This window comes from Emys orbicularis, chromosome 10 (assembly GCF_028017835.1).
Source record: "Emys orbicularis isolate rEmyOrb1 chromosome 10, rEmyOrb1.hap1, whole genome shotgun sequence".
In the NCBI taxonomy this organism is placed as follows: domain Eukaryota; kingdom Metazoa; phylum Chordata; order Testudines; family Emydidae; genus Emys; species Emys orbicularis.
Window position 1 is genome coordinate 8,955,909 of NC_088692.1, and position 16,180 is coordinate 8,972,088.

The 16,180-nt window shown below is 52.7% G+C and overlaps 1 protein-coding gene across 1 annotated transcript; it reads right to left on the bottom strand.

Moving 5' to 3' along the window:
- Positions 1-4,424: 4,424 nt before the first annotated feature.
- On the bottom strand, positions 4,425-5,540 carry LOC135884997 (urotensin-2 receptor-like). Its single transcript, XM_065412620.1, has one exon. The coding sequence runs from the start codon at positions 5,538-5,540 to the stop codon at positions 4,425-4,427; it is 1,116 nt and encodes a 371-aa protein (XP_065268692.1).
- Positions 5,541-16,180: the final 10,640 nt, after the last annotated feature.

Consider the following 16,180-nt stretch of genomic DNA (forward strand, 5'->3'; position numbering starts at 1 on the left):
ACCCAAGTGACTTAGGAAGCCATGCTCCCTATTTAAAAGTGACTTAGGAGCCTACATCTCCTTCCCTTAGGCTCCTGAGTACATAAATGCCTTTTGAAAGTGGAACGCGGGCTCCTAAATCATGTAGGCGCTTTGAGAGCACAACCCCTGGGCTCAGCGAGTGGAGGCAGCTGCAGGGCAGACGCCTGGTTCGCATGGTGCATGCATCACTCCTCGCCGAGGGGAGGAGCTTTAACTATCTGAGCTGCTGAAAAGGCTTCCTTGGGGAGGGTCCAGCAAAACCAGCATCAATCGCCAGCATCCTCCGTCACAGAGGGTTTGGTGGAGACTGTTCTCTCCGACTCTGGCCCTGGCCTGACCCTGTTCTACAGAAATCTCCATGTGCACTCACCTTGGTTTGAGTGCCGGGCTGGGCTCTTTGTTCTGCAGATTGTAGCCCTGATCTGTCACACCTGCTTGGGGGGAGGGAACCGCCAGCATTTGGGTCGGGACTGGTACGGGCCATTTTCTCCATGGCAGTCTCCCGTGCAGGGCTGTAGAAAGTGTGGGTGAAAGGGGCCAGATTGGCAGTCCTGCAGCCACATGCTGGCTGGACAGGATGGAGACAGCCTGGGCCACAGCAGGGCGACCCACGGTGCTCTGCTAACGCAGCCCAGGTCTCAGAGCAAGTAGGGAGATGGGTCTCCAAAGCCAACGTAACCCTTGGGCGCTCTGCTGAGGCTGCAGCTGCCTGGCATGTTTGGGATGTGGGTAGGCGGCTGCTAGGGACGGGACTGACACTTCCAAACACACTTCAGATAGCAATAAAGGGGTAGCAACTTTCGATCCCTCCTGGCCTGGATTAGATTTGGACCACTGGTGAAAGACTCCAGAGCCACTCCGCAATCTCCGGATCCCCCCACCAGCCTGTCCTTGCAGGACGGTGATCGTGTTCAACATTTGTCTGTGTCTCACGGTCCCCCCTGCATGGCAGTGACTCCGGGAACTTGTTCCTGTGTGAGGAGAATGGGTCTGAGCCTGTGTGTGTGGCAGGTGATAGCACTGGCAGTTTTGCCTGAGCAAGGATCGCAGGGCTGGGCCCACTGTGTTTTGTATACAGAGCCCAGTAAATACGGTGATGAATTCCCACTCCCAGTGGCCCTGAGAACTCGTGTCTCCAGTAGAACAGTGGCTGGAGAATGGCTTCCAACTGGCCAGCCCCGTTGGGAGGGAGGGATTGGCGGATGTATATCTTGACTCATAGGTTCAATTTCCCCATTTCTAAAGTGTGCCCAGGGGCCCCAGCCAATTTGGGACCCCTGGAAAACCCTCTCCCCACCACAGCCCTGGGGTTACAGGAGCTCTTGCTTCCCACCACAGCCCCAGTGTCGCAGCAGGGGCACAGTATCTCTGGTCTTGGGGCAGAACGGGGCGGGGCCGTGGGTGGAACAGGGGAAGGGGTGGAATGGGGTGGGGCCATGGGCGGGGCCCACAGACAAAAGGGGTGGGGTCGGGCCACAGTTCCGGTGCCAGGGGCAGGGCCCCCACATTGCTCCATCCCAGGGCCCCAGGAGCTCTTAATCCGCCTCTGAGTGGGACCCTCCTTGTCCCATTTCCTGGCAGTGCCCACACAGCTCGAGGCCCACTTCCTCCCCCCCCCCCCCAAACTCCAGCGGTCCCCCTCTGGGCCAACCCTCGTACACTGTCCCCACCCACACCATTTAAAGCGACCTGCTTTCAGCTCTGGCCCAACCGAGAGCTGCCCCTAGGTGCAGAGAAAAGGGCCGCCTCCTCTTTCAGCGTATTTTTATTTTACTGATGGAACCTTTGCACCCAATAATAAAAATGCAACGTCCGGCGCGGGGTAGGGGGGTTAGCCAGCAATGGGCTTGAGTGCCACCTCGTGCCGCACTGTGCATGGAGAGCGAGGAATGCAGCAGAGCCGGGCAGGCCGTGCCAGAGCCGTTCCTTGCTCTGATGTCGCAGGGGAGCGGAGTTCAGGTAGCCTTGTTGCGTCCTCACTACAGCCTGCAGCAAGTCACCCACCTGCCTCCTGGGCTCGTCCGGCGTTTTAACTTTGGGCCTTCCGTTGGGAAAGTTGTTCCCTGGAGTCCACCGACAGCATCCGTACGGTGGACAGCCCTTCGTCCACCTGCATATTCTCCCCACATGCCCCGCCGCAGTGGTGACAACCTGCAGTGAGGTCCCAGGGCTTAACCTTCTCTGCTGAGCTTGGTCACCTGTAGGGTACAGTTCGAGATGCACCATTGTCCATCCGGCTTCTCCTTCCTGGGGTGTTACCATCGGGTGCTGTGTCAGTCAGCCGGCGGGGGGTAGCCTACAGCAGAGTCAGTCCGTTGCCTGCCTAGGGACAACGTTAATTGTGTTCATTTAATTTCATGATGGTGCCCAAGTGGCAGGCGCTGATGGGCACCTAATAGCAGAAGAAGCTCAGACACTGGGTTAGATGGCAACAGCTCAGAACCATCACCGTTGGGGCAGGAACCAGTAGAACAGGGACATGGGGTGCAAATGACGGCAGGAGGTTTGGCACCGTTGTTCCTCCTCAACCTCTGTGTCCCAAGGAGAACCCAGCAACAGAAGACCTTCTGGGGCGTGAGTTGATAGGGACACTGTTCTTCCCCACGGACCCTACAGAGAGGGAAGAGGACACAATAACACTGATATTCAGCCTGAGGTTTGGGAGCTGCAAGTGGCTTTTTAATACATCTCCTCTGGCTCTTTGCAGCAGATGACATTAACACACCATGTGATTTAATTATTAACCAATCTAAGTTATTAACCAACCAGGATGCTTTTACTAGGTTATTAACCACGTGTAGTTGATAAAATAATACTTGGCCAGTCATTTTGCTAGGGAGCACCATCTGGCCAGCACAGACTAACTCCTCCAGGCCTCCAGAGGGGGCTGCCTCCAGGCCAGCTCAGCTGGAAAGACAATTGGTGGAACATGTTAATGAATGCACACTGGAGCCAGGGGGTGTCTACACTCTGGCTCCCAGTGGGTGTTAGCGAGAGAAGCAATTTGTCACTAAAATTCCCTAATCTAGGCCAGGCCTTTCAAGGCCCTTTGTGGCCTAGGAAGACCATGTTTCTGCTTGTGCAAACGCCACATGGACCATGCCTACATTAGACTGATTTCCCCCGAATTTCCCACCATTGCTACCTGCAGCGAAGCCCCACCAGTCATAGACAGACTCCCAGCTGCCACTGTTGTGGAGACCTGCTCGGAGCAGGCTTAGTCCATGTGGTGTTTAAAATGCTGTCAGCCTGCCTAGACTAGAGCCCTTCCACTGACGGACCCGTACGGCGGTGGTAGCAATGGCGGGAAGCTGTAACTGATGTAACGTAGGCCAAGCCTTTCAGAATCACACCCAGCCTGTCAGATCCGCCAGGGCACTAAAATGCACAGTAGAATTTACTGTCCTTGAAAGTTAACTTCTGTTGTGTGGGTGTGACGAGGGAAGGTCACAGCCTTCTGGGGCTGGATTTAGCAGTCGTTCGATAGCTATCATCAAAAGCAGCGTGTCCAAAACAATCCCGAAAGCACGATGGCACAGAACTGAAAGGATCAATTCAGTTCAGAGCCCTGCTTTTTGCCTGGAGATCATTTTACTAGTAAATCTAAACTAATTTTCAATGGAACTTCAATGGGCACCGTGAGACTAGGTTTTAATTATAATCTGAGCTACTCCCCCAAAAGAACCTGGTTCTTCCAATTCTGCCTCTCCTGGCTGGGAGCTATTGTTTTACCTCTTTATTGTTGTGACATCGTCATTGTTTAACAACATCCTATCAGCTCTAACAACACACTGGGCTCTTCAAGGGAAAGATGTTGATTAAAATGCAAACACAAATGAAATGAATTGGTTGGGGGGGGGGGAGGAAGAGCAGCATCTGTGTTTTCCATTCAGTTACATTAGATTTAAGAGCTCTCTCTCAATGTGGAGAAGCAGTGACTGCCAAGTATTAAGTTATCCTTAAAGCCTTTGTCTGGTGCTGGATGCCAGAAAACCAAGGCATGGTGCTTGTACTACGTAGCCTCCTTTTCCCTGCCACACCAACTCGAAATGAGTTATGTGAACATAGTTTAGACCACAGCTGCTACTGTAATGATCTACGTGTGTAATGACCTCCCAGCACCATGTGGGGGGCAACATGACTAGAACCCAGGACTTTCAGCTCCAAAGTCTGGGCTTCTACCATGTTCCCAATGAATAACTTGGTTAGCTGGTAGCTGTAGTAGGCTCTTATCCTCTATGTGGAGTGGCTACCAGAGGGGAATATGTTGCTCATACCTAGTGTGTTAAATTTGAACGTAATTTCTGGTGCAGCTGTGCCACGCAGGTGGTACCACACATGTAAATAAAACCCATGAGCATGAATCATTAAATAGCTCCCTTCCCCCCACACCTACTCACCTTTCACAGAGTGCAGACATCCTCGTTAGTGAGCCCTGTGATCTGAGCGATGGCTATGGATTCCGTGTAGGCGTGGCTTCCAGAGAACCTGGACCTCCTCGAGGAGCGCCTCTTGGGCTTTAACTTGGAGAGGTTGATGCAGTTCTTCTGGCGACTCCTCAGATACTCTTTGTAATTCCTGGAGAGCAGCGTGTAAAGGAAAGGGTTAATGCAGCTGTTGCTGTAGGCCAAGCAGGTCACGATGAAATTGATGTAGACCATGGTGGTGGTGGTGAGGTTCCCTGGCTGCTTGTAGTAGATACTGAGCAGCTGCCAGAGCCAGAAGGGTATGAAACAAGCCCAGTAGGTGAGGACGATGCTGAATATCATGTACAGGACTTTCTGCTTGGGGCACCGGTTCATTTCCCTGGGGGTGAAAACAGCAGTCTGAGATCTCCAGTATGTCCTGGCCAACTTAATGTATAAGTAGCAGATGACAAGCCCAGGGGCCAGGATGCAGGTGTTAAAAAGGATGGTGAGGTACACTTTGTAGGTCTCCATCTGCCAAGTGGGATGGCACATGCGCTTGGTCACCCCACCCTGGTCACTCGTCCTGAGGTCTATGAGGATCATAGTAGGGAGGGCAAGAAGAAAGGACACCAGCCACACCAGGCAGGTGACAGTCCTCCGGTAGTCTCTGGATCTCCCAATAGTGTCTAATGGCTTGACTACGGCTAGGTACCTTTCGGTGCTCATGATGGTGAGGATGAAGATGCTGGCGTGCATGGTGAGGAGGTCCAGGCTGAACAGGATCCTGCAACCCACATCTCCAAAGTACCAGTCCTTCACGAAATACGTGCAGACCACGAAGGGGATGGTCGACAGGTACAGGAGATCTGCCAGTGCCAGGTTGACAATATAAATATACATTGAGCCAGTGAACGTCATGGAGAGGTTCACGACCACCAACGTGTAGATGTTGCCAACTATGCCCACCAGGCACATCACGGCCAGGATGCACCCCAGGAAGTAGGTGACCAAGACATCACTGGTGTCAGCGAGGACTTCAAAGGTGGCATTGGCGTGATCCGTGGCATTCTTAGGGTGGCAGGGCACAGAAGTGCATGGACCCAGCTCCATCTCTCTGCAATTATGGATTTTTCCAGCCCCAGAGCATAATAATAGATGCACTTAACTGTGAAGATGTCACATTGAGAAGCTGTCGTCAGACGTGCAGACAGATTCCATGCAGCTGAGCAGACAGGGCTGCGTTAGACACAAAGGTCCCTGTCACTATAACAGCATCACTCTGATTCTTTGCCGGTGCCCACGAATTTACAGCCTCTAAAAAAACAATCCCTGCTCTCTCTCGGCTGTATGTTATTTCACCCTGCAGAAAACAGCCTTCAAGGACCACAGATGGAAGTGAAGATAGGAGTCAGTTACCTGCAGACAGCTGTCTTCAAGTCCAAAGGCTAAAAGCCCCTAATGTATATTAAAGCTGTGGCTGGCAGGTAGATGGGGAAGCGATCACTCTGCTGGAAATAATCCTGGTGCAGCTGCCTGTCCAAGCTCTTTTCCTTCCCATGAAGATGCAGGCATTTATTTACTCCGATTGCCTTCTAAGTGGTCCTTGTGACCCTGGAGGCTTTTAAGTTGTCAGCGATTGAATTGAAGCTGCGAGCAAGAGTTGCCCTTCTCCAGACCTGTCCAAAGTTCCATGGCATGTGAAATGACAGATAAACGGTGGCCTGAGTGCTGATATCCTCCCAGAGAGATGTGAGGGCGATCTGCTCTCCTTGCAGATGCTAGAATGTAAATCGGAAGCAGTGTTGTTTGAATGCCAAGGCAGATCTTAGCTGCTGTTAACAAAGATAAGGCTGGACCACCGAGGGGTCCCTGCCAGTCCCCAATGAGGTGGGTGTTGGGGTCTGGGCTAAGAGCAGAGCTGGGATGATCTGTTCCAGCAGACTCCTCTCTCTCCCCATGCTGGTAAATCCGTGCATTTTCCAAGAGCCGGAGCTGGAGAGGGGTGGGATCTGCTGCTCTGACAGCCCCCCAAGAGGTGGGATTTGTCCCTTTTCCAAATAGAGAAGAGGAGGTAAAACCAGCACTGGCACATTCTTCCCACCAGGACGCATGCACACACCCGGCACCTCCTGCCCCCTTGCTCCCTTAGCAACACTGGGCGTTGGGCTCTGCCTCTTGAAATGTATTTCTATAGGGAGATCTTTGCTCCTTTCTTTCTAGGCTCTTGCCCTGTAATTTTAATTTTGCACAGTTCTTTCTTTGTGCTTCAAAGGGGACGCTGAGAGGCTAATTCCGCTGTGCAAGACGCACATACGCTCATTTGATCTGGGCATGGCTGGGGGGCTATTTTTAAACCTGCTGCCTCTGTCAGGATGGAGAGGTATTGAACCTGCAGCTGGAGCACGTGTTCCAGGAAAAGGGAGCAGAGAAGCCTGAAAAGGCCAAAAGGAAATGCTGTCTAATGCCTCATTCCTGTAATAGGAGGGCCATAAAAATCAGAAGAAAGTGAATGGTGTAGCCCTAGCTAACCGTGGAATGAGCAAAGTGTCATCACTTAGATTGCCACGGTGCCTTTTGTAACAAAAGATTGCCAGAACGGATTAGATGAAGATCCCCTTACTTTGCGATGGAGTCACCTCTGGGGTGGAACGCATCAGCTGCTCAGCAGCGCACAGCAACAGCATGCCATTGTTTAGGAGAGGACGTGAAGAAGCACATGGTGTGTCATTATCCCGGTTTGTATTTTGGCAGGAGACTGGGGCTCCCAGCTCTGAGGAGACTGTCTGGTGCATCCTGGATGAGTCAGTCCTAAGGAAGAGAACCCCCTCCCCCTGCAGCAAGTCACTGAAACTGAAGCAGTGCCGCTGTTGCTCTGCATTCACCCTGGTGTTGAGGAGGCCTGACTGCACTAGGGCAAGGAAGAGGTAAGAACTGCATTTCTCCCACATGTATCGATTATGGCATGAATCTTTCAGCCATATCCTACATACAGACTAAGGCCATCCTAGACAACCGTGCTTTGACCATTGTCTCGTTGAGTCCCCCACACTTACTATATAATATCAGGGATCCCTATAAGGTCCGTTGCCCTCACTGGGTGCGGAATCTATGTAAGGATGGAGGAGAACTCCAGAAATTCCTTAGTCACTGGTCAGCTATGTAATAAACATTTTATTAAAGTTAATGTTTAAAATTAAATAGACACAAGTTAAGAGGGAAGGTACTGTACATCTGGGGTCAGGCTTGAGTTATGAGGGATTACAGGTACTGGTTACAAGGATCATGAGAGACATACATATCACACAACCAACATAGACCCAGATTGGGGTGTGGGAGTTGTTAAAGCGTCAGTGGATAAATGGGCGCGGGTACGCCACCACTGGAATGTATAAAGAGTCCAAGTCAGTATCAGTGTAGCGAATAAGTACCTGGGTGGGGTGCATCCTTTGGTTCGTCAGGGAAGGAAGTGAGTTATTTCCCTGGTTAGCGGTCTCGATTACTCAACGTGGTATTGACGGTGTCCCATGATGTATTCCGTATAGATGTCACTGGACCACCTGATGGTGTCAGACACCATGAGCTGTCTCATGAGCCGGGCGTAGCATCGCCCGACTCCCTATGCTCTCAGTACCGGCTCGTTGTGGGGGTGCCACGAGCCCAGGGCTACCACGATCAGGGTGTGTATCTGGACCTCGTAGCCCTGGGCTCTCAGGGTGTCGGCCAGCGGGGTGTACTTCAACGCCTTCCGTGCTCGGGCCTCGTGGAAGGCCGGTGACCTGTTTTCAAATGGCACCATGACGCCTACCATGAGGACCTTCTTCTTTTCTGCGCCTGTCACGACGATGTCGGGTCACAGTCGGCTGTCTGTCCCGGGGATGGCGGAGTCGACGGTGATCTTCCCCAGGGACGGCAGGATGGCTTTCACCAGCCGGTTCTGGATGGCATTGTGGCGGATGTTAAAACCACAGTGGCCGGTTGGGTTTACAAGACATCCTGGGTACGGATTTAAAGTGCAGTTCTGCTCTGAGGAGTGACAGTAAAAACGGCACCATTGCACCTCCGTCGGGGGTCACTAATTCCAGACCAAACAGAGTCACTTTAAAGGTAAACAGATTTGTTTTTCCTTAGAAGCCAGCCTGAGATCTGACAGCCAAGCAGGACTGATTCTCTCTCTCTTTCTCTCTCATACTACACCCATCTCTGTGGTATCCGAGCACCTTCCACTTAAAATCAATAGCAAAGCCCTTAGTAGACTTCCTGGAGTCTGTAGCACTTTTTGGAGCCAAAACTGCTTGGGGCAGGTGATTTTTTTAGCTGGGGAAGGAGGGCTGGGGAGCTGGCTGCTCTGGGAGTGCCCCTACCACCGCCGAAACCGCGGGACCGACGGACCCCCCGCAGGCCACCCCCTGCGGCTTGCCTCCCCAGGCACGCGCTTGGTGTGCTGGTGCCTGGAACCGCCCCTGGCTGCCAGTGCTATGAACCTGTCGTTTTTTATGACTCTGGGTGCTTACTGCTCTCCAGTCAAAGTGCAGCCGTCCAATGCTCTAGTCATCCTTGACCATCTTTTAAAATATACTAATAAATAGATCCCTCAGATCAAATCAAACCACATAACAAAAATCTACCTCTCTTAGGTACCTACATGGCCCCTTTACCTTAGTATCTCAGCACCGCACAATTGTCAGTATATTTATCCTCGCAATACCCCTGTGAGGCAGGGCAGTACTATTATCCCCATTGTACAGAAGGAGAAACCGAGGCACAGAGCAACTAAGTGACTTGTTCCACATCTCATGCATGTCCAGATTAACCAACGTGCTCTCGGTGCCCTGGCATGGGGTCCCCACCTCAGGAAGGCCCCCTATCACCAGAAAAAGAAACAAGAGCAGCAGCAACAAAGCCCTGAGTGGCACCAGGTCACAATGCCATTCACTCAAATCTGGCTCACACGCATCCCCCCGTCGGGACGGAGGGGCGGCTGGGCCAAACCTGAATGAGTGGTGCTGTCACCCACCACTTGGCCTGCCCGCTTCTACCGTAACCACCAAACCATCAGGCTCACACTGAGCCCCATGGCGAAGAACCTCTGCGCTAGGGGGCCAGAGGAGGGGTGGGACACTGAATTTTCACCTCAGGCAGTTATTGTCTTTTATCTCACATTGGCTATCTAATTGAAGGAAGGTGGGGGGCCCCCAATTTCCATAGAGCACAGCACCCCAAAACTCTTTAAGCTGGACCTGGTCTCACACACAGGCTGTAGTGGAGCCGGCCATTGAACCTGGCTTGCCTGTGGTGGGGGCTAGCACCTTAACCCCTTCCCCTACCATCCTTCTTGTGGGCCGTGCACTATGCTCTGAAGGTTAACAGCCAGGGAAGTTACAGACTCTGGAAGGGAAGAAAGTTCCAAAGGGAAAAAATAACTAATCCTTGTATAATTTATGAATCTGAACCTCTTGGGGTGGGGGAAATCATCTGGTCGGCTGGACAGATTCTTTTCTGCAAAGAGAACCAGCCCTTTCAAGGATGAACTTGTGCTGCGAATAGGGTGGGGGAAGGCACTCGGGAGGTGTTGCGTTTGTCTGTCCACATTTGCAGCTCTTAACAGCTCTCAGCTGTCTGTCTCTGCCCTGCCTCAGTGGGATTCTAGCACCAGTAGCTCCGTATGCCTGCTTGCAGCTCTCACTAATACACTCAAGGCTTTCCCTTTCAATGAGCATGACACATCCAACCCTGTGCAGAAATATCCAGCTGTAATTCACAGCATGGCCGGAGAGAGAGAGGTGAAGCCTTCAGCGAGCGCTGCTCACCCAGCGCTGCTTCGGAGCCTCTTCGTTCTGCAGGCGGCCAAGGCCACCTGCCAGGATGCATCCCTCCTTCAGCAGAGGCAGCCCCTTCTGCTGAGCCCAGAGCCACTGCCAACGAGACACGTGGGGAATCAAGCCCCGGAAAGGTTTCAAACGACGCAGTTCCATGGCATCGGGGGGGGGGGGGGGGGAATCAATGCCAACCCTTCAGCTGCAGAGCTGACCTTCCAGCTGAAGGGTTGGCATTGATTTCCCCGCCCCCCCCCCCCCCGATGCCATGGAACTGCGTCGTTTGAAACCTTTCCGGGGCTTGATTCCCCACGTGTCTCGTTGGCAGTGGCTCTGGGCTCAGCAGAAGGGGCTGCCTTTGCTGAAGGAGGGATGCATCCTGGCAGGTGGCGAATGCTGGTGTAGCTTAGTCGGGACTGATGGGGACAACACGGGCTGCTGGTCCGTGCTGCTAGGGAGGGCTGATGTTCAAAGCCCCGTCTGTGAAACCCTTTTCCTCATTTCAGCCCACGTCCCCGTCAGCCAAAGGCTGGAGTATTACTCACTGAGCCCCAGCAAAGCTCCTGTAATCCTGCTCTGCTGCAACCGGGCAGCTTAAATCACAGGCTAAATCCTGGTGTTCCCGCGGTCAAAGGACGGCAGAGCCATTGTTCCCAGGCCCCTCTGCTCTGTAACGGTAGCCGTTGGACTTATTGGGCCCTGAGTATGGCCCAGTGGAGCCCTGGCCTGTGTCATGTGACTGGGGCCAGGCCATAAAGGGCAGCCTTTCGGCAGCACTGGCACACCTGTATGCCAGGGCCTTGGGCCCAGCTGAATGTATGGCTGGCTGCAGAGCAGAACGAAGCATGGTCATGGGAGACTGGCATGTACAGCAACAGGGTGAACTCCTGTGGATCTCAGCTCAGGCGCACACCCGTCAGGCCTTCCCCACCAGCCCTTGCATGGCTGTTTTCCTACCCATGCCCCCTCGGCCATGTAATAAAGCCACCGAGGGGGAAGTATTGCTGCTGTCTATTAATTCACTGCCCAGAGAGGGGAGCTAGCTACATAGAATAAAGTGTAATGCTCATGTGTAGGGGCTTCCACCTGCTCAGGGGAAGAGCCAGGAACAACAGTGGCTTTTTCCCTCTGAACTGCCCCTTCCAGGCCTGACTGTTGGCTCTCCTCCAGGGGCAGGGCTGGGGGTATATCTGAGCATCCCCCACCACACAAGTCAGCTGAGCCAAGGCTTTTTAGCATCAGTCCCTCCTAATAGCACCCAAGCAAATAAATCTCCCCGGAGCAAGCGATGGGCGTGCTGAAGATGCAAGCCACGTTCCACCCCCGCAGCCACAGCTACAATATAAGAGCAACCGCTCTGCGTCCTCAGCGTTTGATCCAGCGTGAGCTGCGTTTCCCAGCTGCGAGAGAGATACCAGAGCCTCATCCTCGGGATGGATGTTTAACGGAGGCATGAAAACGAGATGCCACCGAAAGACGAGACAAACGAGAGAGGAAACCGATCCAGCCCAGCCCACTGAAAAAGCGTCGCTGTCTCTCACGTCTACGCTTTCTCTGGACACAGGGCTCCAAATGAACTCCCATTTTTCACCATATTCCTCTGACGCATATGTCCCTTCCCACCCCCAAAGATCCTGGATCCCTATTGGCAGAAAGGAGCGTGCTCAGCCTTATATGGTCTGGTCTGCTCACATTTTGGTGGTACAAAGTATGGATGGGCCCCCAGAATGGGGCAGATCAGAGGGGAAAACAGAAGAAACGCCAGGAGAAACCCTCCTGGAACAGTCCCATTGAAATGAATAGGAATGAAACCACTGGGGAGATATAGAAATCACTCCAGAAAAAACAAACAAACAAACAAAAAAAACCCTAGAGGATTTAATAGACAATAGGACCTCAAGTGCTTTTTTACAGGGATTTTGACGCAGCCTATAGAATTATGTAGCAGTGATAACATTCTCTATTACTATTTATAGGCTGCTTCAAAAACCCAACCAAAAGGGGATAATTCTCACTTGAATCCTCTAGGCGCCTTCACAAGGAGGGGAGTAGGAAGTAAGGGTGAAAAGAATGCCCACTGGAGGGAGCCGATGTAATTATAATCTTTTGTGGACAGGCTTATTGAAGCTGAACTGCTGTGCGATGCTTAGGTACCATGGTGACAGGAGTCTTTGAAGTACCACTGAGAGATTCTGTAGGACGCGTCCTTCCCGCAGAGGCAGGTAGGGGCGTAATGACAGGGGCGGTACAGAGCGGACCACGCCAGAGCACTGGGGCTGCCTGCCCTGATTTTGGGGTGCATTTGGATTCTATTCCTGCTCTGACTGTAGCATCTCAGCAGCTCTCTGATTAGCAGTGAACAGGGTCGCTTTGCCCTTCAGTGCTCTTTTAGGGGAATTCTTCAAAGTGCTTTGTAACAAACGAAGCCTTGTAACACCCCGCCGAGGTGGGTAAGTATTCGATCCCCGTTCGTCAAATGGGGAAACCAACGCTTACAACCCTATCCTAGTAAAGAGAGCATCCGTGATCAGCAATAGGATGCAGGTCTTGAAGCCAATGCAATAACTCTTTAGTTGCTGGGAAATTATCCAAATGAAGGCAAAAAAAATCCGCCCTCAAGTGGACATCTTTGGTCCCTGCCCCTGGGGGAACTACCCTGGGTTTCTAGTGTTTTTTGATTCAGCCTGAAATTCACCATGTACACTCACCTCTGCCCTTTGCCTGTAGGGAGACTATTCACAATGGCAAATTAACCATCGCAAACTGAAACTCCTCAGCTGTTAAACTGTTCCCCTGCTGCCGATGTCAGTGTAGCATGGCAGAACAAACGTGGCTATTTTCATAATGTGACTCATTGCAGACGGATTATGTTTTCCAAGGAGGATTTTTTCTCTTGAGTCTATCCCAGGGTTTCCCAGTAAAAAAGCAGCCCTGCTGTTTGAATCACTGGTTATGAAATCACGAAGCAAAAGCAGGCGAGAAGTGGCCTGGATAGCATATCCTGCAGAGATGGATGGATAGATGGACATAAGCAATGCAGAAGAGGCCTTCATTGGTGGGAATTCATTGTGTGAAACTGACCATGTTCTGCCACAGAACAGCAGCCAGCACAGAGAGGAGGAGCCAGCGTCTGTTCCTCCTCAAACATCACCAACAGGATAGTTCAGTGAGCTCTAGTGAGTTACTCTTTTGGCAAGCCCATTGAAAGTTAGAGGCTGCACAGGCGTCAAAAAGGACACAGTCAAATGGCAGTGGAGTTGCCGAATTGAGGGCCCGAATTGTCCTGCAGAACTCTTACTACAGGTGATGCTGCATGAGATGGAAAGAACCCAGCTTGACCCTCAGATCCCAGGCTGCATTAGCAAGGTTGGCTGTTAAGAGAAAGCAAATCTCCTTCTCCTTGTAAACAACGCATAGCTTGAGCTGGAGTCAATGAAGAATAATAAACGCGGAGCCCCAGGATGCCAGTTTGAGTTACTTTTCAGAGTGAAACCACAATTCTATAGCTCTAAAAGAGCTGAAGCCCATGCAAGGCGATACTGCCTGCAAGTATCACCTCTGCCAGTCAGCATGTGATGACATAGACCATGTCTTTCTCTCTGGAAGATTAAATGCCACTGTTGGATTAAAGAGCTTTTGTGGATTAGTCTCCTCTGCTCAGCACATCTGACAGAGACAGTAGCTGGCTTTGGATTTCTTTAAATGTAAACTCTGTCAGACACCCTCTTGGTGAGTCTTCAAATCCCCTTGCCTCTACCAGCGCACAGAGCAGGGTGTGGCATGTGCACGTAGACGACTCGTGCCTCTTCAATCTGGGGGCACAATCTAAAGGGGAGGACGTGATCGCCCCATGTGTCTCCTCTGCCTAGCGCGCCCCCCCCCCCATCCTGAGCCCATCCCAGGGCTGCCGCATTCTGCTGCCCCACCAGAGTTACCTGCGGGGGGCGGGGCTCTGTCCTTCTGCTGCGCCTCCCACCCCCTGCCGTGTTCAGCCCCTCTCCCTGGCTCACTTGGCCCCTTGCACTGCACAGAGCAGCGACCCGGAGTGGCTGGCGTGAGAAGCGGTTGGTCCCGCCCCCTCCACTCCCTGCCTGCCCGGCTGCCAAGTACAGGGGCTGAGTGTGCCAGGGGGCAGGTGCAGTGGGAGAAGGACCCCCCCCCCAGGCCAAGCATAAATCTGTGTGGCACTTGACCCCGCATGCCCCTCTCTACGCGTCGCCTATGCGTGGGCATGATTTATTAATAAGACTATTGCTCTGTCAATTGCCTTGGGCAGCATCTTGTTTGATAGGCATGCTCCTGTGAAAAGCTCTTCTGCTCTTTGCTGTTCTCGCCTTCCTCCGCTGGATTCACAAGGGAGTGTGGAGAGGAGTGAAAATGTGCAACCCGCGGCCCACGCGCTGGGAGCTTTTATGTCTCCCTCGGCGCCCGCTGAGCACTTCCCTCCACTCTGGTATCTAATGGGATGTTTCACTGAGAATCTGGCTCCTAAGCTCTTCTGGGCTTGAGGAGGCACAGAAGGCACCAGAGGGTGAAGAAGAGGGGCACCGATGCTGCTTTTCCTAATCCCTTCAATGATCCAAAGGTTCTGTGGCAAGGGCTCTTTGTTGGGCTAATGACTATCCAGCCCCAGAGTGCAGACTGCTGGCTGGAGCAGCCCCAAGGGAGTGGGAGACTAAACACCGTCAACCAGCACAGACCCTGGGCCAGTGCCAAGGGGAAAGAGGAAACCAAATGCTGCAGGAGGGACCCAAAGGTGGTGGGTACACTCTGCCCAGACCCAAAGGCCCACAAGGAAAGTGGGACAAAACCCTGATAGCCCAAGCCCCAGGGGTGGGGTGGGGTGGCCATGGTTGGCCACGTGACGTAGTGCAAGCTTAAATGACAAGCCATCACTTTAATTGCACCCCTTCCGATATTTCAAGTGACCAAAGCAGGGCCGCAGCGCCACTCAGGTATGGCCTGTCTGCCCCCTGTAGACCAACGGAGGGGCGGCTGGGCCAGACCTGAGTTGTGCTGGGACCCTGTGCACCAGGCTGCAAGGCCACTTTGTTTGGGGGCCCCCTCTCACTCTCTTTTCGGTTCTTGTGTGTTCTGGTTCTGGAGTCCAAGAAATAAAGTCGTGTTACGTTGTGAGCTTCCAGCAAGAGTATTTTCTGTTTTTATCTGACTTCTCTGTGGGCAGGTCATGAGTGGAGGGATAGCTCAGTGGTTTGAGCATTGGCCTGCTAAACCCAGGGTTGTAAGTTCAATTCTTGAGGGGGCCATTTAGGGATCTGGGGCAAAAATCTGTCTGGGGATTGGTCCTGCTTTGAGCAGGGGGTTGGACTAGATGACCTCCTGAGGTCCCTTCCAACCCTGATATTCTATGATTCTATAACAGGCCAAAGCAAAATGGGGTAGGAGGGATGTAAACACGGCTGGGACATGCCTATCTGGGGGGGCTACTAAACATTACCATTTCCTGCCTCAAGGGGGCTCTAGCCATCACTGGTCCAGGCACAAGGAATGCTTAAGGCAGCATTTCCCAGGGGGCTGAGAGGGGGTCACAAAAAGGTACCAGGAGGTTGCAAGACATGGACAGAAAAGGAAAATGCAAGAAAGCCAGAATATCTCCTAGTTGAAGTGGCTTCTGTCCCTGGGGCTGGCTGGCCTTGGCCCCCCGCTCTGGGCATTGTGGCCTGGCCTCTGGCATGTGGGATCACAACACCACTCCCTCAAATTAAGCACGGTCACCCTCCTCCGTCAGGTGCTGCAATGTGATCCAGTGAGCCAGGGGCCAGAGATGCTACTGTGGGGTGAGTGCCGGGCAGGCTCTCTCTGCAACTCCACCCGCTCTTGGGTAACAGAAGTGAGCCGAAAGAGGGTCTTGGCATGAAACAATTTGGGGCCCACTGCTGTAGGGCATTCCAGTTTCAAGAAGTACCTGTATGCTGG